Source organism: Struthio camelus, chromosome 1 (assembly GCF_040807025.1).
Source record: "Struthio camelus isolate bStrCam1 chromosome 1, bStrCam1.hap1, whole genome shotgun sequence".
In the NCBI taxonomy this organism is placed as follows: domain Eukaryota; kingdom Metazoa; phylum Chordata; class Aves; order Struthioniformes; family Struthionidae; genus Struthio; species Struthio camelus.
The window spans coordinates 83,080,278-83,103,377 of NC_090942.1; the positions used below are offsets into that span (position 1 = coordinate 83,080,278).

The following is a 23,100-nucleotide window of genomic DNA, read 5'->3' on the forward strand; positions in this document are numbered from 1 at the left end:
TAAAGGGTTACCATAATTATGCTGGCCTGCAGACTGAACGCTCGCCTTCGACTCTTCTGTTGCTTCCTGCTAAAATGCGAGTGCATTTGACTATCAAACTGGCCCCTCAGTTCTAATCAATTAATACATTTCTACATTGAATTTGTATTTATAATAAGTACAGTGAGATTTTTGAGTTCCAGAATAAGATGTACTGGAAGTAGAGTGCACAAAGGAAAAAGTCAACAATCTAATGTTGCCAAGATTATGGGCTTTCATCTGGAAAACCCTGGGGAGCGCTATGCAGATCTGAATGTCAGAGACAAAGAGAGACATAATGCTAGAGGTTATGAATCAGGTATTACGCTATGGCCAATGAGTTTGTCAAACATCTGAGAAATGTGTTTAAAACCTGTTTGACACAACCTGTTTGATTGTGGTATAGAACTTCATTAATTGTTTTCTGCTTGTGTTGGCATGGTGGTGCATTTAAAGGGGAAGCACTTGCTGCATTTTTGGACATTACAACTTACAGCAGGTAAATAAAGATGACACGAAGCAAAGGGTGCTTAAACTTAGTGAATAGTATATACTTGTTCTTTTCCCTTGATACATTTATAGTCATGTTCTGTAGTCTATATAGTCATGTGCTATAGTTACAAGACTCTTACGACTCCTTGCTGTGGTTTTATCTGGAGCTGAGAGTTGATACGCCTCTTAGATAACAGGCGTATAACAGGGATAACACAGGTCCCTCTGTATACTCCACGATGCTCACTTACAGAGCTTCTAAGTGATGTGAAGTCTAAGTGATGTGACCCAGGCTATGGCATCCTAGCAAATTAGTATTTTACTAATAGGACCCACCTCCTCCTGTTTTGAAGGTAATGGTCTTAGGTAGTAGCTGTTGAAGCTCCAAAGGAAAATAAAAAAGGTGTCTCAAGAAAATTTGTGTTTCAGCACTAGGCAGGCACATACTATGTTAGAAGATTGTTAGAAATTAGAAGATGGGGTACGGAATTGCTTACATTGACATAGTTAATTACTAAACCAGTTCATCCCATAGAGGAGTGCTCATGTCCTGTCAAGACTTACATGCAGGACTGGATGTTTTGTGCATGGTTGCTTTTCTATTAAGTATGGCAGTAGAAGCAAGCCAGCTGCCTCTTGAGAGTTTCTTTCAGGGTGCAGTATTGTTCTCTAGTTGTTAACATAACTAAAATATCAAAAGAAAGTTCTCAGACACTTTCCAATCTTTTTCTTCTAGATCCTAAAGATGTAGTTAACTTCTCTGCTTTTTCCTGCCAGTTGAGCACTGGTGCTTTATAGCGATCCTGTGTATGTTTCCAGGCCTTTCCAATTGAATAGGCTCCACTTTTTGACATGCCCAAACACTTTTAACCAGCTGCCAGCCTTTGCTCTTATCAGAAGCACGAAGCTAAGTCTTTTCTAGGTGCTCAGATATCTATTTGGCAGCCCTCAGCTTGCTGCATTTGACTGTCACGTGATCATTGTCAGCATTTTACAATTAGGGATCCGAACCACAGCCTAGAACAAATGATACAGTACATGATACAATAGAGGAAATTTGACACAAAGCAGACAATTTGATCCAAAATCCCCTCAGGTCATGCATACATGAGTAAATGGCCAAAAGAACATGAGCTTGCTGCATATTAATGGCTTCAAGTACCTTGCTTTAAATGTAAGAGGGACCAATGAGAGAAGGTCCAGCACAAGCTCATGTAGCTTATATGTGTGCTTGTACCCTCAGTCTTTGGCTAGTAGTCTTATATTTGAGTTGTCTTACAGTGATATTTGTTGTGCTATGTGCTTGGATATCTGGGTCATGATTAAAGTTTATTTGTGCAAAGCTACTCATTCAAGTCAAACACAGATATAATAATCCATAATTTTAGTATTTGTGCATGTAACACACTTAGTGTTACCAAAAAACCCTCAAATGAATCCACCATCCCATTATGCTTTTTTTGGCACCAACAGAAAGCATGTTTCTAGGAATCTGTCTCCAAATTATAAATACATTAATGATAAAACTGCACCCGTGGCTACTTTTTGGATAAAGGCTTGGTATTTTGAGCCTGCTTTATCTGAATCTGAAATTGTCAAGCAACGTATTCTAGCCTTTTAAGCTACTGAAGCACAGAATATATGATGCCACTGGAGAGTGTCTCTCTCTATCTGTTTAACTTATACAGCATCAATGAAAGAAAAATATAAGTATCAGCTAATGTTTTCTTTCCATAAGCAGTATAAATGCAGATGAATGAATATGCAACTTTCCTTTGTGCAGTACTTTTTATTAGAAGCTTTTAAATCATGTTGCAAACTCACAGTGATGGTGGTGCAAATAATATATACCACTGTTAGTGACTAGACAAATAAACAGAAGTTTTGAAATCAAAATTCTCTGGGCATTTTTAGGAATAAGAGCAATTTGATTTTAGGCAAGTTGAAAGCTTTTGTTTGGGCTAATAAAGAACCTCATTTTCCTTCTCACATTTTAATTTAAAAGCAAAGGGGATAGATTCACAAGGGAATTTAGCTGTCATTTGCAAGGAGAACAGATGAAGAGGGCTTGCCTCATACCTGTGTTTATTATATGGCATTCATCTGACATACTAGAAACCGGCATTCATAACACACTATGCTTTATGCAGAGTTACAATTCAAGCTGAAACCTTTTTGTTCAGAGAAGAGTGCTTTAATCACTGGGCTCTAGAGTTTTGGAGATGACTCTTTTACTCTCTTCTGTTGAAACTGTTCCGATTCATATTCCTAATTAATTATTCATTGAACCAGAGAGGGCAGGAAAGACTTTATAGCCCATGCCTTCAATATTTCATATCATTAATTCAATCCAAACTGTTAATCACATTTTGGTCAAGTTTGTGAATAGTTCTGCTTGTCTGGAACCACGTTTTTCATTAAATAACCAACTGAGAAAGCTTACACACTTAACTCACAGAATTGTAGTGTCTTGCACAAGTTCTTGCATGTATTTTGCAAATGAGTTAACAGACCAATGGAGAATTTAAGTGACTGGCCTGTGGCCAGATGGAAAATCTGTGGGAGGTTCAGGAAGAGAGTGCAGGGCTCCTGTCTCCCACTCCTGTGCTTTAAGCTCAAGATTCTTATTATTACCACGTTGTCTTGTGTGAAGATGACTTGCAAAATAAGCAAGCAGCAAACTAGTTTCAGATTTTAAGAGGAACTAATGATTTTGAGCACCCACCTATCTGAGACAGCTCTGATTTTCTGAGGAGAGTGAAGATCATCTGTCTGAAAATCAGATGAGTGAAAGCAGCTATTTTGACTTAAAAAAAAAAAGGGAGGAGGAGAAGAAAAGAAAAAGGGAAAAAAACAGTCTGGCCAAAACATTTCAGTATATTTTCTTCAAAATAGACAGAGATACAAGGGCAGCAATTAGAGTGCTAAAGTCATAGTCCAATAGACAACATCTGTGATGAGACTCCCAAAGTCCTCGCTGCTGCTGTGCTGGCTGGCAAGTGCCTCCTTCCTAAGGGAAGTTATGGGGGCTACCAAACGATGGGAATTTTCTGGGAAGTGCAAAGAAGGTGAGATTTGGTTTGTCCTTTGACAGCTACCTTCTCAACCCATCTAGTATCTGAGGAGCAGACGGCACACTAACAAACTGCTTGGGAATCTCAATTATTGAGCAGCAAGTTCTTGCACTTATATCAGGCCTTATTATGGGCCATGCCAGGCACTGGTCTTTGAAGCACTCATTTTAGATCTGGCTTTGTTTTCATTACATTTTGTGACAGCATATTTTTTCAATGCACTTTAGTCAAGACTTAGACCAAACAAGTACTTTAGAAAAAAATCCCACCCAAGCTGTTTGGAGGGTTCTGGACATAGGGCTCTAATGAGCTCTTATTTTACCCCTAGCTAGGAAATGTTTTTTACAGAGACTTGGCTACTTAAAGACAGAAGAAAAACTAAACATAAAAGGAACAAAAGCAAAACAAAACTCTGCTGTGAGGCTGCCTCAGTGAAGAGACTGTGCGTCATAAATGCTCAGGGGAGGGATGGGGAAAGAGGCAGAGAGCAGAGAAGAAAGACATCTGAAACATTGATATATCAGCTACTGGGGCAGGAATTGATCAAGGTTCAGGACAGGCTGAAATGCAATTTAGAGCATCTCATTAACTGGAGGGAAGACTACTCAGCTAAGCCAAAAGACCTTTTAAAAAAGAATCAAATCACACATCATCAAAAAGTGAAAGGAGCTCTCTGCACAGAAGAAGATAATTATGTTATATGGTTGGAAATATAGTATCAGAGAAGGAAGCTACCCTATCCCTGAATGTGCCATTAATAGTATCACCTGCATGCTTAAGTAATTCCATAGTTTTTTGGCTGTTTTTGTTATATTTTCCCTTACACCATCTTTCCCTTCCTGCTTCCTCATATGCATTAGCAGAATGCAATTTAAGTTTCAGGTGAAACCGAGCCCCAGTTGCAGAAGCCAGTTCTTTTCTCTGCCTGCAGCATTCAGAACATTCCAGAGATAATTCTCCCTCTCCTTTTTTTTTTTTTTATTTTCTTAGGCCTCATAACATAGATGAAATATTTAAGAATTACCACACTCCTTAAGATGGCATGTAAGGGGGAGCATGATCTGAAGATTCCTCTCCAAAGTGACGCTCTGCAGAAATAACTTATCTCCATGACCCATATTTTTTAAGCATAACACCAGAAAAATACACTGCTGAGTGATCTCTCTTAATTTGTTATTTTCCTATGTTTATGCATGTTCAGGAGACTTATCTGGGGGAGAACCATGAGCTATTGAGCAAACACAGGTCAGTGAAGTGTTGCCTGTCCCAAACTAAGGGCCTCAGGACGTTGCAGGGAGGAAGAAGTGCTCCAGCAAGTTGCTGGTAAATTGCTTGCTCTTACGTAGTAGACTGCTGATATATAGATCGGCACTGGCAACAAAAGGTTTTGAAGAGCAGGTTTCAAAAAACACCAACATTTTTGAAATAATTTATTTTTAAAGCACTTTACTTGAAAATATCAATCATGGAATACAGCAAAAGAATTAAAATAATGTCATACAAATGCTGCATAAAAGAAATGCACAAGAAGTACAGCTTTATCAGCACCATGCTGATGAAAAGAATCTAACAGAGGGGAAAAAATGGAAAAAAAATAGGCAGCCAGCCCTTCAACATCAACAATTGTCCTAACTTTCAAAGACTAAGTTGAAAGTCTTTGAAACGTAGTCAGTTTCAAAGGAGGAAATGAGGATCTTGTGGTACCTGCAGCGGGAATGTCAACATGAACTTGCATGCAGAGCCAGAGTAACATTGCCCAGGGTGCAGCCTATCTCTTATTATATAACTGTGTGTGTAAAACTGCGTTATTACAAACACAGGGGGATGTATTTAATTTGTTACCTTGTTTCTAGTGAGATTAGATTTCATGATTACTTTGATCTTCACAATCTGTGGTAGCCTAAAGGGTTCAGTTCTTCTTGTTGTCATTTTTTTTGGTTAGCTTTCCTGTGGTCAGCTGTGTAGATGGAAAGTTCATTCCATTTATCACCTCTCACCTGTCATCATTTCCTCTGAATCTTCTGTTGACTTCTGTTGTGGGCCTAATTTATGCTATGTTTATGAATCCCTAAATTCTAGTGTACAAAAAAAATCTACAAAAGTCTGCCGGCATTATTTCAGCCCTGCTGGCATTCTTTGTGTATGTTTCATGCTTATCCCTTCGGTTGGGAACAGTCTTTTTACTCCGTGTGTCACGTATATTTCATGAGTGTGTACTTAGTGTACAGCACCTAGCTCAATGCAATTTTCATCAATGATTTGTGCTCATAGGTGCTTCTGAAGGCCTTTATGAACACTGTTTGCTCAATCACTCTGAAGCAAATATCATATAGAAATGTGTTCTTCTTCAGTTCCTAGCTGGGAAATTCTCACATTTAAACAGTTTCCTTTGCTTCACTAGGGAGATAGAAATTGGTGTGGTGAACCTTAAGCATTTAAAAGATTTGGCTTCAAAATAATGAATTCTTAAAAAAAAAAAAAAAAGAAGGAAAGATGCGTGATGGTGTGTATATCAGAAAGGGACTCTAGAAATGTTCTGTGGAGGAGTCATTCCAGATTAGTCAGTCCGTATCACTGAGGGTGGTTTGCTACAGTCAATCTATTTGGAATAGAAATTCTTTTGATGTTATAGTTTTGATTTTTAAAACCAGCTTTTACCAGAATACCACATTCACAGAAGCCAGTGATGACCGCTTGTTACTCAACCTCCTAAACAGCTCTGTCCTTCTCCTCTTTTTGATTCACAGGGACCCTTGTGAGAAATAGTTACGATTTTGCAAATTCCTGGGCTTTGCACAGTGAAAATAAGCAATGCAAGAGAGTGCAGACTCCAAGCAACACGTGCAACATTTCATCTGACATTGCAGAGAAGGTCAGTGCCCCAAGAGGGGATTCTGACTTCAGTCCTCCGCCACTTGAAGTCAGTTTGCCTGCCCTTGTGTAGGGGAACAAAAATGCTTCCTTAGATTCCTGTCAGTACCTGATGTGCTCCTTCCTCGATGAGCGGTTAGGACGCAAGGTGACGAAGATATCCATTGCAGGACCCTGAGGTGCAACTTGGCCTGTGAGAGCTATACTGTGCACTGCTCTCACAACAGTGCTGAAAAGGAGCGCTGCAGACTTAGAGAACCAGCACATGAGCTTCTTGTTGAGCCTGGCAAGAGGTTAACAGTGAGTGTGTTTGGGGCCATATTCAGATGGGTGCTGCAATGCCGCAGGCTCAGATGCACATGGGAGGTGGAAGTGACACATTTGCAGGAGGTCTGTGCTGCATGTAGGCACACCCAGTTCTGTGGGTCAGCCTCGGGCTGGAAGGAGCATGCAGCTGTAAGGGGTTTTTTTGCCATGCTGTTCCTGACCTGATAACTACTTGCCCTTCTGACAGATTTTGGCTAGTGCTAGCTCAAGGATTTCTGCATGAAAAGAAATTTCTGTGTTGTGCTGTAGAGATATGACCTCAGATGTTGCATGTTATGACCAATGTCTTATCTGCATGCAGTGTTGAGAAAGGAATAGTTTATTCCCCAGGTAGCTAACATAGTTTTCTCTAATGCTTTATCCTCTCTGTTGGAATTCTTTTGAAAACCATAGTGCATTCTCTTCCTCCTCCTTCCTCCCCTCCCCAACAGATAAACAAATGAAAAAACAGTTCTTTTTGGCCTAAAGTCTGAGTGATTGCCAAAGAAGCTTTCAGTATTACTTGGGAAACGTGTGTTTAAGTAGTGCCTATAGAATTAGCTGGTTAATTCCTTCTTTGGTTCCGCCAACACAAAACATCAGCTCTGAAGCCTCTCTTGGCATCAGCACTGCAAATAGTATTTGTGTATTTGTAACAGTTCATGTTCCTGGGAGTCACCAGAGTGAGGATGCTTCAGGCAGGCTATTTTTGTCAGAGCAGATGTTCTCCGTACGTGTTGCAAAGGCTCAGGGCCACCAGGTTATATCCCTTGGCAGGAGGAGGGGGCTCTTCCAGTTACACATACAGATAGTAGCTCTAATTTTTTGAAGAAGAGCAGAGCTGTTGCATCTCAGCCAAATCTGTGATGCCCTTTGCTGCATCAACCTTCCTCTTTTCAGCTTCTGTAAGTATAAACATGTTCCTTGTTCCCATTAGAAATGAGGTGGACACATAGAGGTTCTCACCATCTCTTGGGAAAAACAGCTTTGACCATATACTGACTGCATATGGTATTACAGATTGTGATTGCCATTGTAAATTGAGCTTTAATCCATTTAGAGTCTGCATCTGCTCTCAGGTAGTCTGTTTAAATCAGAATAATTCTATGGATATCAGATGTAATTTATACCTGATTGACTGAGATCAGAAATTAGTTCTGAGTACTTTTCTATACAACTCCTGTAGAGCAATACTTTTGAACTGGACTGAAATGATTTCTGAGGTGTAGTAGTACTTCCTGCAGCGTATCTGCTCTGCAGCTACTTTGGATGTTAGCTTCCTAGTTATCCAGAAAAAGCTAACTAAGACTTGGATAAGCTTTCAAACTTCTAGCTATTTATATATCCCCTAACCTTTTGAATGGGAGTATTTGTATGAAACATGTTCTGAAATTCACCCAAACATGCTCTTAGCACTGTGGCTTCAGCTTTGCAAAGTCTGCAAAACTGGCTGAGGAAATCTGATAATAATGACAAGCTGGAGATCTTGGGTGTATGCTTTTTTCTAGAGCTGAACCTCTTTGTGCAGAGCATTTCTGTCAGGTTCTAGATTGATTAAAAACCTGACTTAAGTAATAGCACTTGGATCTCTTTAGCTGTGCCTGTGTGAAACCTAAGGGCCGTGATTTGCATAACTAAATCAAAGTGTTTCAACAGGTTTTGTCTCTCTTGAGATATGTCCTGATGGACAGAACTGCATTTTAAAAGCAGTTACAATCCTAGAACAGAGCTGGTTCTTGTAACTCATAGGGCAGCTGATATTCAATCTGTTAAAACAAGTTGCATTAGTTCAGAAAATGTCAGCATTGTATCTAAGGCCAGGGAGTGTCATGCAGGATGAACTACAGGATGAAACACTGTCTGAACAGTAGACTGCAATTAATGTGAATTTTATATAGATCATGTTAAACATTGATGCTTTTTTGGATAAACTTTGCTCTCCAGCAAAAAATTAGCTAGATGAAATTAGCTTCTCTCTCATATGAGTTTGTGAGCTCACAGTGTTTAACATTGGCTTAATTTATTCAATGTGCAAGAATAAACACAGTGCTATTAATAGAAGTCCAGCCAAATGAGTGCCTGCTGAAGAATTTAGAGCTTTTTAATAGCTTGCTTTGTTTGCTCGCTTCAGCTTTCGGAATGTAAATCTCCCACGTCTTGCAGCTTCTCTCTGTGAGTCAGTCAGCTGTTAGGTAAGGAAAACAATAGCTTTGGTTCAGTGTATTCCTCCTCCCCCATGCTCCCCACTCAGTATAGATCTAGAGTTTTCTTTGCCCTTTCTTCCCCTGTCATGACAGCTACCAGAACAGCTGCCCAAAGAGCATTCTTAAAGAGATGCCTTCTAATATCTTTGTAAAACGTAGCGAAGATAGAAAGTCCTTTTGGTCTTATCTAGAATGCAAACAGTTGCTCTGATTTTTACAGACTTTGGAGGTGGTGAGGGTAGTATTCTGGGCAATTCAGGATTTAATTTTGAAAGTCTGCTTGAAAACTGTGCAGATATGGGCTAAAATGAGATGGAACTTTTGATGGGGCTGGGGCAAGGAGATGATGATTTTGTGAGTATGGGAGAACACAAATCCTAATCCTGCCTGCCAGCGTAGAGGTCAACTAGAGCTGCTGGTGATGGAATAGGAAGTGTCCTAGCTGTGGGTCTGTGGTATGCCTCTTTTCCTTCTTCCTGTTTGTCCTTCATATCGTCTTTTCTCCCAACACACTGGAGAGGGAGGTGTAGGAAGGGCTCCTGATGCCTACCTCTTTTTTCCTTGGAGCTTCATGTCACTTCTTCCCAAGCAGACCAGTTCTGTAGAGTCTGCATGACACCTCTTTCAATCACAGAAAGTGTGGGCAATTTCATATCCATGTATAAGGAGGAGCTCTCATCTAGATTAATGCTGCCTTGTGTCAGTCAAAGGTCCTGAACCTGCTCATGTTACTACCCTGCTGTTACTTTGGGCGCCTCCCTGTCCTCCACCTCCAAAGCACATACACACTTATATGTGTTTGCCTATCTATTGTTCTGCCTGGAGATATGGTTCCATTTCAGATATATGTATATCCCTCCCAGGAATTGACCCGGTTTGCCATCTCTATGGTGCTGCTGCATGGTAGCTTCTTGGTCTTGTGACTGGGGAAACATGCTGAACACTGGTAGTATTGGAGGGAGGGAGCTACAGCCTACCCATCATGCCCTGCCCTCTCCTATTTCTGTTTAAATAGTTAATGAAAAGAATGAACTCCTCTGCTTAGTCTGATCCATTTATTTCACCATGTGGGTGTGATTTTGGCTATCTATTCAATTAAGTACTACAATCCAATAACAATCACTCAGATGACTAACAACATGGGTAACACACAGATCTTGAAGTATAAAACTGGATGAGGTGGATACCTGTGGTATCAAGGTAGTCCTGAAAGCAAATATATCCATGTCTTAGAGCATTAGAATTGTTCTATGTGTTCTTAGATGTTGTCTTTATTTTCTAGATTTTACTTTCAAGGGAAATGTATGGAGGCCACAGTTCACTATATTCCTTCTTTTTTCTCTTTCTTATTAGGGAACAATAGCATGTTAGATGTGAAAGTGACTCATATGCTAAGATGAAATTAGAATTCAACTAATTTCTGCTCTTTTTGAAATTCTCTTGCTGAAATTGGTAAGAAATAGTGTTGTTGATATCCTACACCCATTATGGCACCAAGGTATATCCTTCCTGAACAATCTAGAGAAACACTTCTGTGTATCTGTGTACCGCAGGTTTTAAATTCAGTGGAAAGAGAGACTCTCTCTGCTTCCTTCTTTTACTTGTTAGGTTACATCTCTTTAATGACAATTGCTAAGGACTTGACAAATGCAGCTCATGCAGCCGTAGAATGCAATGCCGCAGAAATTGGAGGAATGTATAAAATTCTGCCTACAGTTCTGTGTGGTGAGAAAGGGGAAGAAAGACAGTCAGCAAGTTTGTGGTCACTAATTGTTGCCAGTACCAGGACACCACCAACCCATTTAAAGAAACACTCAAAATAGAACTCATACGGTTCTATTATAAGGAAGTAATTTCAAGACCTTCACCTGTCTCTCAAATATTCCAGTGCTTTCTGGACGTTTTAATCTTGCAGGCTACTATATTCTAACTACTGTTTCAGCCTGAGGCCTTAATCCCTGATCTTGCAAGCTGCTCTTCTTAGGGGGCTCTTTCTTTGTGTGGAGCAGTTTCCAGGACTGTTACACTGTAAGCAGGAACACTACAGCAGTGGATGAGACTGCCAGTCTCTTGTGCTTTCCATGTACATGTACTGTTTCTTAGTTAAAGAATAAGGATCTCTATTAATTCGGCCTGACCAATAAGCTAAAAGAAAAGAAAGGAGACAAAATAAAAATAATTCACAGAATCTTTTCAGTTAGAAGGTACTGCTGAAGGTCTTCTAATCAACCTCCCTCCGTGAAACAGGGCTATCCTAGCTCAGGTTGCTCAGGGCCTTGCCCAGTGAAATTTGGGACTGCCAAGGATGGTGATCCCACTGTCTCCACAGGCACTTGTTCCAGTGTTTAATTAAAGTGCTTATCCTCATGGGGAAGATTTGTTTTGCCTATATCTAATTGGAATTTTTAGTTTTGCAGCTTAAGTCTGTTAATTCATCGCAACACCCTGACAGGATATGTCTAAAAAAGAAGACAAATTTGGCTCTGATTTCTAGTATAAACTCATTTGGAAATCTGAAGCCATCTGAATGGCAGCTAAACCTTTAGCTAGAGAAAAAGTACTGTTTATTGATTTCTCACAGTTGGTTTCTTGATGATAATCAGCTAGAACTCAGTCTATTGTTACCGAACAAGAACAAAGAACTCTATAGGAAAAAAGATTTAAAATTTTTTCTTTGTTTATTTTTATGCTTGAAAATAAAAAGGTATTTAGTGATTTTATAATCAACACAATAATAAAAGATTATTTCCTCTACTTTTACCAATACCTTGGATTTAGTAGACTATACAGACTCTATGGGAGTCTGAGTTCTACTGCAACCTAACAGTTGAGGTATATCACCTTTTAAACAAGGCTATTACCTTAATTAAGAAGATTTATTAACAAGGTGCCTAGAAGGACTAACTTGCATGTAGTGTTTTGCTGTTGCATTTAATAGTATCTGGATCAGGGCTTTGATCCCTGAGTTGCTCTACTCTTCATCCTCCGCGTGGCTCACTTTCTAGTGCATCAGTTTCATCTGGAAGCTCTGCTTAATAGCTCTTCTGGCTGCTTCTATTGTTATTGCTTTCAGCCTTAGGGCATTTTTCAGCTTTCTCCTACTTCTATATAGTCTTAGAGTAGCATCAACCACTATTTATGCATTTTCTGCTCTGCTCCTTATAGTCTTTTTTCCAGCTCTTTCAGCATGATGGCTGATATCTGGATATCAGAATTATTCCAGGTGGGGAATGACGTTTTGGAGGACAGTCATGTTGAGCATTCTGATCATGTTCAGCTAGCATCGCTTTAAGTTCCCTGAGGCCTTTCTCAGCAGGATCAAGACTTCTTTGTGTACATTGCTCTTTCCTGTGCACTTTAAGCCCTGACTATATTCCCAATGGGCTGGACGTTTCTGGTTAGTTCGTTTTCTCTCATGTCAGATGTGACTTTGCAAGAGCTTTTTTCTCAGTTCAGACGTGCACAAGCTTTAACTGATTACCTGGACAAAACAGTCTTCATCAAATAAAGTTTTTTCTGCTCAGCATTTTTTCTATACAGATATACTATCTGACATTCAGAGAATACATCTGTTGAGCTCTGTGGTTTTCTGCTTCCTATTTTTCATCCCCAAAATAAATGAAAACAACTTTTTTTTTTCCCTTTTTCTGAACACAGCAATTTCTATGTGCTGTCATCTCAGGCACTTGTTAAGGTACTCTAAGGAATACCTTGTTATTCTGAACCACTCTTAACTTGAGCAACCCCTCCCCCCCAAATGTTTATAACACCTAAAATATACAACGTTATTACAACCGCTTGTATAAACAGCTCATGAATAAGAAGTAGAAAGTTATACTTCAACTGCTTATGCTATGGTTGTATCAGACAAAAAATCTTTCTCATTATCTAAGCTCACTATTATCCTTTGAAAAGATTGCGTTGAAGAGCTCAGACTTTATTGATGCAACCTGAGATGTTAACATTAGATAGAGTCTGTTTAGGAACCTCCCTCAGAGAACTTAGTCATAAGCTAATCTTTCCTTAGGTTACATTTCACATGCAGCTAAGTCACAAAATAGCTTGCTGCCATCCAAAAGGAGAGACCTCAGTACTCTCCTCCTCATCTCAGCTGTGTACTCCTCTCCTTGTACTAGCTGTCGCCAAGTTGATTTAATTCACTAGAGGAGCAGAAAAAGATCACTTTTCTTCCCTGGGTTATTTTTCTGCCATTTATATGATTTAAATTGACCTGTGGTGCATTGGCTAAACAAGCAAGAGTAACAAGAGCACGCGACCAGAAGTGGGAAAGAGGAGAATGGATGCATGTGGAACATATTTCGATGAGAGCAAGCTGCAGGAGCACGTTGCAATGCAGTGAAATCAATTCATCTGGTTCCTTAGACTCTAGTCAGTGTTATTCTGAAACTTATTCTGGTCCCTCCTTATCCAAAAGATGATTGTCCATTTTCTTAATTAGATTAATCTTAAGTTCCTCTCCCTGGCTGTGCATGTCTCTGATACTCCAGACACTGGCTCTGGTTCCTGAGTGGGTAGTGAGCACTCCTTGCCTCCTTGCATTTGGAGATTAATTGACATATTTCCGAGCAAAACATTTCTTATATGACACTCTTTATTTTACATTAATCAGTATATTAACTTGCCTCTGTGGATGTATGGATGTGGTGGATAAATGGATGTAGGTCACTGCTCTCTCTGAAACCAATCATGACATTATTTAACAACACTGACAATGGTCAATTTGCAAAAGCTGATTTTTCTCCCTTCTTCCTAAGCCTATAGTAACCAATACATTTTCTTTTTTTTTTTTTCCTTTTCCCTTGCCCTGCATTGTCATGCAGGGCATTATGGAAACCTGCCAGATACTAAGGACATCTTTGATTTTCTCCCGGTGCCACCATCGAGTTGATCCAGAGCCATACATTGATCTCTGTGAAAAAGACATCTGTTCCTGTACCCAGCGCATGGATTGTCACTGCTCGGTGTTCCTTGATTATGCAAGAAGCTGTGCTCACGAAGGAGTGATTTTAGATGGGTGGCCTGAAGAGAGCTCCTGCAGTAAGTTGACAGGATTATTCCTAAGCTACCTGTCCTAAATGAGATCGTGTCTGACTTGCAGATCTATATGTTGCAGCTGAGAGCATCTGGTGCTTTTTTAGCTTGTTGATTCAGGCATGCAAGTTAAAATCTGAAGTGTCTATCACTTGCACTTATCTGAAGTGCCTTTGCTCACTCCCCCTTTCAGGTCCCAGTCACCCGCCTCTTCTCTAGAAGTTGTTTTCCCTAGAGAAAGATTGTTTGAACCATAAAGGAAGAAGATTCTGAGCTGCTACAGTTTCCCGCATGGTATATTAGGGGAACCTGAAGTCAGTGAAGACTTATTTAATACACAAAGTAATAAACTGGGATTTTCAGGAACTACTTCATATGTGGTTCAGATCTGTGACCTTATTCAATCTGTACTTGTAAGACAGCATCCTCGTGAAAGACTCTCTTTGATTTTGTTTGGTAATGGCAAATTTTTCATCCTTTATTGGCTTGAAAATTTGGAATGGAGAAGTTGCCTTTATTAGCCTAATTTTGCCTAGGTTAGAGGTCCTGATCACACCTCTGCTAAGATTTCACAACATGGAAGTGCTTAGGATGACTGGAATGGATTGCCTTTATACAGAGGAAAGGCCATGTTTGCATCCAACATGCAGGAGTTCATACAAACAATGCTTCCACTGGAAAACCCCAGTTAATTACAGAAATACACAAATGAATAAAAAATAAGGGTATCTTCTAATACCCTGTTCTCAGCGATTTTCCTCCTCATTTCTATGTTGTACAAGAAAGACAATTTTCTCGACACGTTTGTATGAATTGATTTCATGAGGTGACTTTGACTGATTTGCACTGACATCACTTGCAAGCTAAGTTTCTTCTCTAGTAAAGTGACTTTGCTGATGACCACCACTGAAGAAAAAAGTGCCTTCAGATTATAGTTAGGACAGGAAGATATTGCCAGACAGTTGTTCAAGGGAATGTACAACAAAGAAGAGCCTAATTTCTAGAAGCAGTTTGTTTCCTTGGTTTTGGAGCATAAAGGTGTTAAATAAAACCTTGTCTCTTTGAGCATAGTGCAAGCCAGAGAACCCAGTTTTTTGAAAGGTATCATGAATCCAAAACTAAAGCCATGAGTGAAGTAAACCCCTCTCTGTTCCCATGAGTCTTTTGAATTCCTGACTTCACAAACCAAGTTTTCTCCAAGGATTAAAAAAAAAAAAAAGAGAGGTACTGCCCATGGCTGCTGCCATAGTGGGTGCTTAGCTTTCCATTACTGAGTGTCTATACTAGTATGCTCTCTCAGGAGGTGATGACAATGGTCCTGGAGGCACAAAAGGCTGCTGCGTTGGCATGGTGCTGATGTTGGGCACGCTGTATGCTAGAATGAGCTGGTGCCCGAGCCCTCGAACCGCAGAGAGCAATACTGCTGCCTTTATTACCCACCCACCTCCCTCATTAGATGGTTTACTGTGAAAGGGCAGACTCTAATCTTCTCTTCCCACTCCATGCCCATGCAGTCCTGTGGGATATGTCTATGCATCAAAATGAGGGAATGGCTGTAGTGTGTGTTTGCATAACAGCCTGGCATAGATAATGATAGCAGTAAAGATACCACAGCATGGAGGTTATCCTGTACCAGTAATTCTGTGTGGAAGAAGATGGGATTTCAGAGTCTTAGCCATCTCCCAGTTCTCTCTGGAAACATCAGACATCACTGTGCTTTCACAAATGAATTGAGTAACTGTGTGTCTCGAAGGTACAGAATATGTTTGTCTATCTGAATTACCTAGATATTATTGCGAGACTTTTCTCCATGTTTCATTGTTCTTAATTTGCTTGGATTCAGTTGTTCAGACTTGATTTATTAGCAAATAAATTGGTTTCAAGCTCAAAGCATTTATACACAAGCTAATAGATGCTGCTATTGCACCAAACTGAAAATCAAGCATTTCTTAAATGTTCTGTTTCTGATAAAAAAATCATTGATTGGAGAGAAGATGACCTTTTTTGGGGTCTCTCCGGTTCAGTCCTTGATAATTAAAGGGATTTATTTGCTTAAGAGTTATTGAGGAATTTGCATTTCTAATTTCTTGTAATTGTTTCAGGGCCAGGATGTCCAGTTGGCATGGCATATAAGGAGTGTGTATCTCCTTGTGCCAAAACCTGCCAGAGCCTGAATATCAATGAAGTGTGTCATGGACAATGTGTTGATGGCTGCAGCTGCCCTGGTAATTTATTTACTGAATTGTTTACAGAGAAACATTTGGCAGTGGTACTACCTATTTTATTAGAAGAAGGAAAGCTGTGTCTTTCTTTACATTTTCTTGAAATCAGAAACACTTCTCTTTTCTGGGGCCATGCCTTAGAATAAATCACTTTCTATATTGCTTGTATGCTCCCTCCAAGAAAGGGCCATTTTTTAAAATCAGCTGAACACTAAAGGTTTTTGTAAACCATCAGCACTATCTAATATTCCAGGATTACCTTCCTTTCTTGGTGAGGCACTCAATACCTCTGATATATCTAGATTTCTGAATTGCTTTTGGTTGGAAGCATCCAGTTCTTACCGGAAGAAAGAGCAGAGAATGCACTGAAGGAGTTTCTTAGGGAAAAGCAATATATGCAGAGCTCATAGCACACTTCCAGAGATCTTCAGGATTTCAGATGAACAGTTTTGATTATTATTGATTCATTGTACAGGAGATCGGATTGGCTTAAAGGTGGCAGCCAAGCTGGCACTTCTATTTTTTTCACCATCTACCTCGTCTGTCTATTACACAATGACATGAGCAGAGATTTATTTCTGGCTGCAATTTTCTGTATGCTATTACTGTATTTGGAGCACAGTTAACAAGGAAGGACTTTTGCATGAGTTTCATAAAAAGCCAGAAGGATCTGACAGAACAAATAGGGAAATCTGGGATTTAGGGTGAAGAATATACCTTCTCTTTGCTTCCCTCAAGTGCTCTAAGAGTGAAAAGGATTTGTTCAATGAACGTGTCTTCTTTTCTTAAATGTACCACATGGTTACTTTAATTGCTGCAAATGGAATTACAATTGCCAGGAAAAATGACAGACATTCTGTTCTCCTGTGCTCTCTGGAGAGCCATGCTGCTCTTTAATGCTCAGATCTTGTTTGAATATCTCTCCCCGGAAGGATTTTCTCAACAGCGAAGATCCTTCCAGGCAGCTCTATAGCAAGAATGGAAGAAAAGGGGCTTACCTGTGTCTCACCCTCAGTGGTGACTGCTGCTGCCAGGCAAAAGGGCCAAAATCTCTGCTGCTGATTGGAAGGAGTCCCCCGGAGATGACAGAAGGGTGTTTCCAATGATCAAAATGTTTTGGTATGCAGCTCTTTTTAAAAAGGGGGAATGTCAGCTATCTGTTGACATGGGGATCTGAGAGAAAGACACTTGTCCTTTCTTGTACTGTGAGCTTATAGTGCAATCTCAGACACATCTTGTAGCTACCTTGCGCCTCAGACGGTCTTTGTAAAATAGAATATTCTCTATATAGAATAGGTTGTTATAGCTGTGTTATATGGAAACTTCAGTGGTCGAATGCAAGTTGGGAAGTTAGCCCTTTCACTTCCGGCAGCAGTTGCAACCTGAAACCACAGCCCCACACCAGAATGCAATGCAACCCGTTACAGGTTTCTCCTGTTGCCTAGACCCTGTCTCTTAGACTTTTCTGTTGTCCAGCTTTGCTCCTTCATTCCCTGATTTGTCTCCTCTTCTCTCTTCTTATGACAGAAACAAAACCTGTCTGGAAACCTTTTACTGTGGTCAGTTCTGTTAGTTCTCGGATTTATCCTTTGCAGGCTACGCTTTTCCTAAGTACACACAGCAGCCATTAGGTATTTCTCTAACAGTCAGATTTACAGACTAGCTCTGATGAAGCTTGACTGCAGCTCCCTGTTTTTGACTTGTGTATGTCGTAACGTCTGTTTTGGATGTGGGGACTGGCTGAGTGAAGAGCTCCCCTGCGAGCACCAGAAATGCCCTCTTCAGCTCACTGGAGGGAGAGACGGCACTGGAACGGAAGTAGTCACCAGCCCTCGAGAGGCTTTTTGGCAAGCCTCCTTCTTAATTGCTATGTGAGAGTGACTAACTGTGGATAAAATGTCAGAAGCATGCAAAGAACTAGAAAATCTAATTGTTTTGCGTGTTTATGTCCCTATGTGTATGTGCACGTATATGTGCTGTCACCTGCTCTATGCAGAGGGGAAGCTCCTTGATGGTGAACATTGCATTGAAAACTCCGACTGTTCCTGCATCCATTCTGGCAAACATTATCCTCCAGGCTTCACCATCTCCCGGGACTGCAACTCATGGTAAATTCAATGTTTCTCCAATGTGGTTGCTGTTGCTCTAGATAAATACTGCACACCAATATGGTGACTGTGATCTATCTAGATATCTCTGTATATGTTTTCTTGTTTTCCTTGGCAAAGGACCTGGTCTCTTATTGGAAATGCCAGCCCCTTTTGAGAAGTGAGCTGCTCACAAAGAGAAAATCAGCTCTACTTTTAAAGAGACATTTGGTCTGATAGAACAATGTGAGGGTCATACTCCTTCAAACAGTAGAGAACTACCTGTTTCCTGTGGATAAGACAAACCGGCAGGTTCCCATGTCTGGTTAGTGTCAGCAATAATGTTTTTGTCTTGACTTCCTACATTTATTTAACCTCCTTTAAACCCAGCTCCAAGTTTCTTTCCAAGAGGACTTAGCTCAATCATGTCCTTGGAACTTCTCGCAAAGCTAATGAATCTTCCCAGCTGCAGGGCTCATGACTTTTCTTTCACTCATGAATGCCCATCTGAAGAGGAAGGATAGCTGTCCAAAGAAAGGAAGGGGAATGAGTAATGTATTCCTGAGCTGGTATGTATAAGTGTGAACATATTTGTGGAAAGATTTCAGCCAAGTCTGTACCCAGATGTTTCCAGTTACACCACAGAAGAGGGGCTCAGTTAAAGCTACCATATGCTGAAAAAAGACGGTCTGTGCGTCATCACAGTTAAGCAGAAACTGTTCATTACCTGCACCGTGTGTCACAGAGTATGAACCACAGCCATGACATTAGCATTTTATCTTTTTTCTCTGGAGCCCTCATCAGATTTGAGCCTGACCACATTGTTCAGCTATAGCACTCTTGGGAGATCAGTGCTGCCTGAATGCTTCCTGCTGTTCAAATTTGATACTGCTGTGTAGGACATTGTTCCATTGACTCCACATTGGACCATCTCAAATAATGTGACCCCCCCATGAATGGTTTTTAAGGGCTGAGATAATTAAAGGAAGAACTAGAATCTAGAACCTTTGAAACTTATTGCATGTTGGAGATTCTAGGGTAGACTGGCATGGTGTCACAAAGATGCTTGAATGACAGCAATCTTAATTGTTATCAGTGCATGTTATTGGTTACTAGCAGTACTTCTAGGACTTGGCACTAAATCCACTATCCAAAGACATTAAAGCAGATGTCCACCTCCTTCTAACTTGCCTAGAGATGGCAACTAAGCAAGAGGAGCTTAAGTGAGCAGTGTGTTGTTACAGTGATAAAGGCTATCTGCATACTGGTCTGTGATAGCAAGAGTGCAGCCAGCAGGTCAGGGGAAGGCATTATTGCCTTCTACGTCAAACTCATGAGGCTGCCCCTGGAGTACTGGGTCCAGTGTTGGGCCCTCACTGCAAGGGAGAGAAAGATAAATTGGAGAGAGTCTACTGGAGGACATGGGAGGTGATTGGGGAGTGGAGATTATGGCATGAGGAGAAGCAAAGGGAACTAGATTTGCTTAAAGGGGGAACTTTCACTACCTAAAGGGGGCTTGTAAGAAGAAAAATCCAAATTTTTCTCAGAGTTGCACAGCAAAAGGACAAGAGGCATTGGACACAAGCTGCAACATGGGAAATTTTATTTAGACATAAGAAAAAAATTCTTCCACCTGAGACTGCTGCAGTACTTGAACAGGTACCCAGAAAGGCACCTCATCCCTGGAGATTTCTAAAAGCCAAATGGACAAGGCCTTGAGCCACTTTTTCTAGCTTTGAAGTTACTCTGCTTTTAGCTGGGAGGGGTTGTGTTATGGGATTTCTAGAGGTCCCTTCCAACTTTATTTTTTCTATTAATAGAAATTAATATTGAGAATATTGTTTAGAACTCATTCCATATCAGAGGAATATAGTTGAAAACTGTGGTAAGCACAAAGCTTTGGAAAAAAGGAGGAAGTTCTGAAGTCTTACAACGAGTCGGGCTCATATTACCACACTTCCAAAAGCAGCTGCTGTTGAATGAGAACAAGAAGAGATCGGGGAATGGGTAGATTAAGAAAATATTATCGGAGGTGGAAAAGCTGTTGGAGATTGGTCTAATTTTTATGAAACAGGGGCTTATGTTTCAATTATTTGGGAAAAAGTTGCAACAGAAAGTTTGAATTCATGTTTTCTTCCCTAACTTGTAATGATATGTTTCCTAGCATTTGTCGACGAGGCATCTGGATCTGCAGCAATGGAGAATGCCCAGGTATGTTGGCCCTAATATTTTTAGGGGGAAAACTTGTCTTTGTTCTTACTTGCTTGCTCTAGTTGCAAGCAAGCAGGGGTCATATTTTGGAATTTCTCCTTGTGAGACAAGCCAGACTTTGTTTATGTGCACCAGTGAAAATACCTGTTTGGTAAGAAGAATGATTCCTCTTTTCATTAGTTAGTTTACCAAGATATAAAGGTTTGTATACTCAGAGGAACAGCACGGTTGGGTTGCTTTGAGCAGGTACCATTTCCTGTGTAACTAACTGTCTGAATCTGCGTACTTTTGTTGATGGGACTTCTTGAAGCACTGTGAGTAGACTGGATCACTCTTGGTAGCCTGTGGACTAGGGCTCTACATGTCACATTACAGACCAAGCAGCTGCAGCCCCTTTGAGAAGGTGGCCTCCCTGAATTAAGCAAGTGGTGACACATTGGAGAAGTGGCTCAGGAAGTGTTCGCACTGTCCTTCTTCCTACTCTGCCTTCCAAACTCACGTGTACCTGTTGCTGCAGTCCCAGTTATTCACCTGCACAGGGGATGTGACTTTTCCTACTGTGTGTTGTCCAACAAAGTACCTTCTTCCTTATTTACTTCTGCTAGGTCTGTGATTTACTTCACCTAGGTCTGTGATCATTTGCCTGGCTCAAGTCCCTACGCTATGTTCAGCTGCGAAAAGGCCTGCTTGACCTGAAGTGGCATTTGGCTCTTCCTGCATTCTGCAAAGGAGTCTGCAGGGACAGAGCACGGCTCTCTGTTTTTGAGACCTGAGAGGAGAAGGACTGAGAAGGAGACTAGGTTTATGGCAAAACAGGAAAGAGGAGAGCAGATATATTTTTGAAATGAGATCCCCACAATGTGCAACCCCCACAAAAATGGGAGAATCACAAAAAAAAAAAAAATCAACAAGTCTACCTTTCTATTCACAGTAGGATTGCCTGATCCCTCAGTGATGCATTCTCTCCTGACCAAAAGAGCACTTGCCCTAAAATGTTAGCAGAAAAAAAAAATGTGGGTATGCAAATGGTCAAAATACAAATGAAGTTTTCAGGCAGGCTGGTGAGAAGCCCCTTGCTGGGGTGTTCACTAAAGATTCTTGAAGTGCACGGAAACTCACGGTCCAGCAAACAAAATCAAGCATGCAGCCCCAGGAGATTCCACCTCTTTTCGCTAATGCACAACAACATGTTTACAAATGAGCACTAGGTCTTTCTAACTTCAGTTTTGGTCTAGGTTATAAATCTTAGCCTTATGGCCTAAGCTTAATTTTGTTATAAATAAATAATATGTGGGCGAAATTTTTATTTTCAACTCCAGCCATTTTTTCTTCATTATGATTATGGAAATGAAGATAATCCTGATATTGTAATCAGATATATAGCTTGGGGAAGAAGGAATATAGCATCACTGCCTTTTTCTGAGTTGGGAAGCTCTGCAGGATGAGCAGAAGTCAAAAGCAAAAGTAGCTTATTTTTGTGCCTTCAGTTTGCATATCCAAGTTATTTTTCAACTAGTCTTGAATAAGAAAGACTGAAGGTCCTATACATATAGTTGATGTACATGTACCTGCTAACGTACAAAAACTGTACTGAGACAGTTTGGCAGGGCAGCAAAGCCTCCTGAAGTAGCAGTCCTTGATAGGAACAGTACGCAAGTTTACATTGTTAGCTATCCCGTTTTCTCTTTATTTGAAGCAATATCACAACATATTTTTATTGTTCGTTGAGTGTTTTTATAATACGTATTTCTAAAGTCATGTATCATAGAAAGTTTATGTACTTAGACTTATAAACTCAAGGTAATTCCTTTATTTTTTACCAACCTGTTTGTCAAGAAGGAGTTTATTTGCATTGTGTGAATAAATTGCCTAGCTATAAGTTAGGTGATAAGCTGGTTGCCCAGCTGGAGCTAGTATTTCAGAAGCCAGTGCTGTATCAGACAACTAGCAAGATTAGTACTAGCAAGAGGCTCCCAAGCTGATATCATAATAAAATTAATTATGAAGACTGTGAGTTTCAGGAAATCCCATGAGATGCATTACACTAAATGCAGTAGATAGAGGGATCCTTAAGAAGAGACTTTGCCGCAGGTAAGAAGTTTCAATTACAGGAACAATGCCAAAGGGCCGAGATCTCTCTGGGGAATCGGACCTTAGTTCTTCAAGCTGCAAACCTCCTCTGTCAGCTCTTAGTTGCAGAAAACACCTGGAAATCAAACTGCACAGCATATGGTGGTTTGTGACTCATTTTCTTTAAATCTTTTTTCCTAATGTAGTAACTAGTTAATTGACTCTGTAGTCAAGTAGAATAAATCTTTTTACCTTTGATGTAAGTTTTGTCTACTAGCAAGTATGATTTTAGGGTGAGCCAGTAAATACTAAGACACCTTCCTCTCCAGGGATTGACAACATAGCGGGAGGACTCTTCTTAAGAGTGACCTGCGGCTGTGCAAGGATAGGAGTCCTCAGGATCTGTGAAGTTTTTCTTCAGTACAGGATGGTTTAAAGCTGTTAACACTGTACGCTCTGTTGGAGAGGGAAGTTTCCATCTGACATGCATTAG

General features: G+C 40.4%; 1 protein-coding gene across 1 annotated transcript in view; it reads left to right on the forward strand.

Annotated features, from left to right (window-relative positions):
• Positions 1-23,100, forward strand: part of VWF (von Willebrand factor) — a 148,782-nt gene that overhangs the window by 6,139 nt on the left and 119,543 nt on the right. The window contains exons 6-10 of the mRNA XM_009675425.2: positions 6,332-6,456; positions 13,807-14,023; positions 16,120-16,242; positions 18,236-18,347; positions 20,491-20,537. Coding sequence (XP_009673720.1) covers positions 6,332-6,456; positions 13,807-14,023; positions 16,120-16,242; positions 18,236-18,347; positions 20,491-20,537 — 624 coding nt within the window. The remainder of the gene's footprint in view (positions 1-6,331; positions 6,457-13,806; positions 14,024-16,119; positions 16,243-18,235; positions 18,348-20,490; positions 20,538-23,100) is intronic.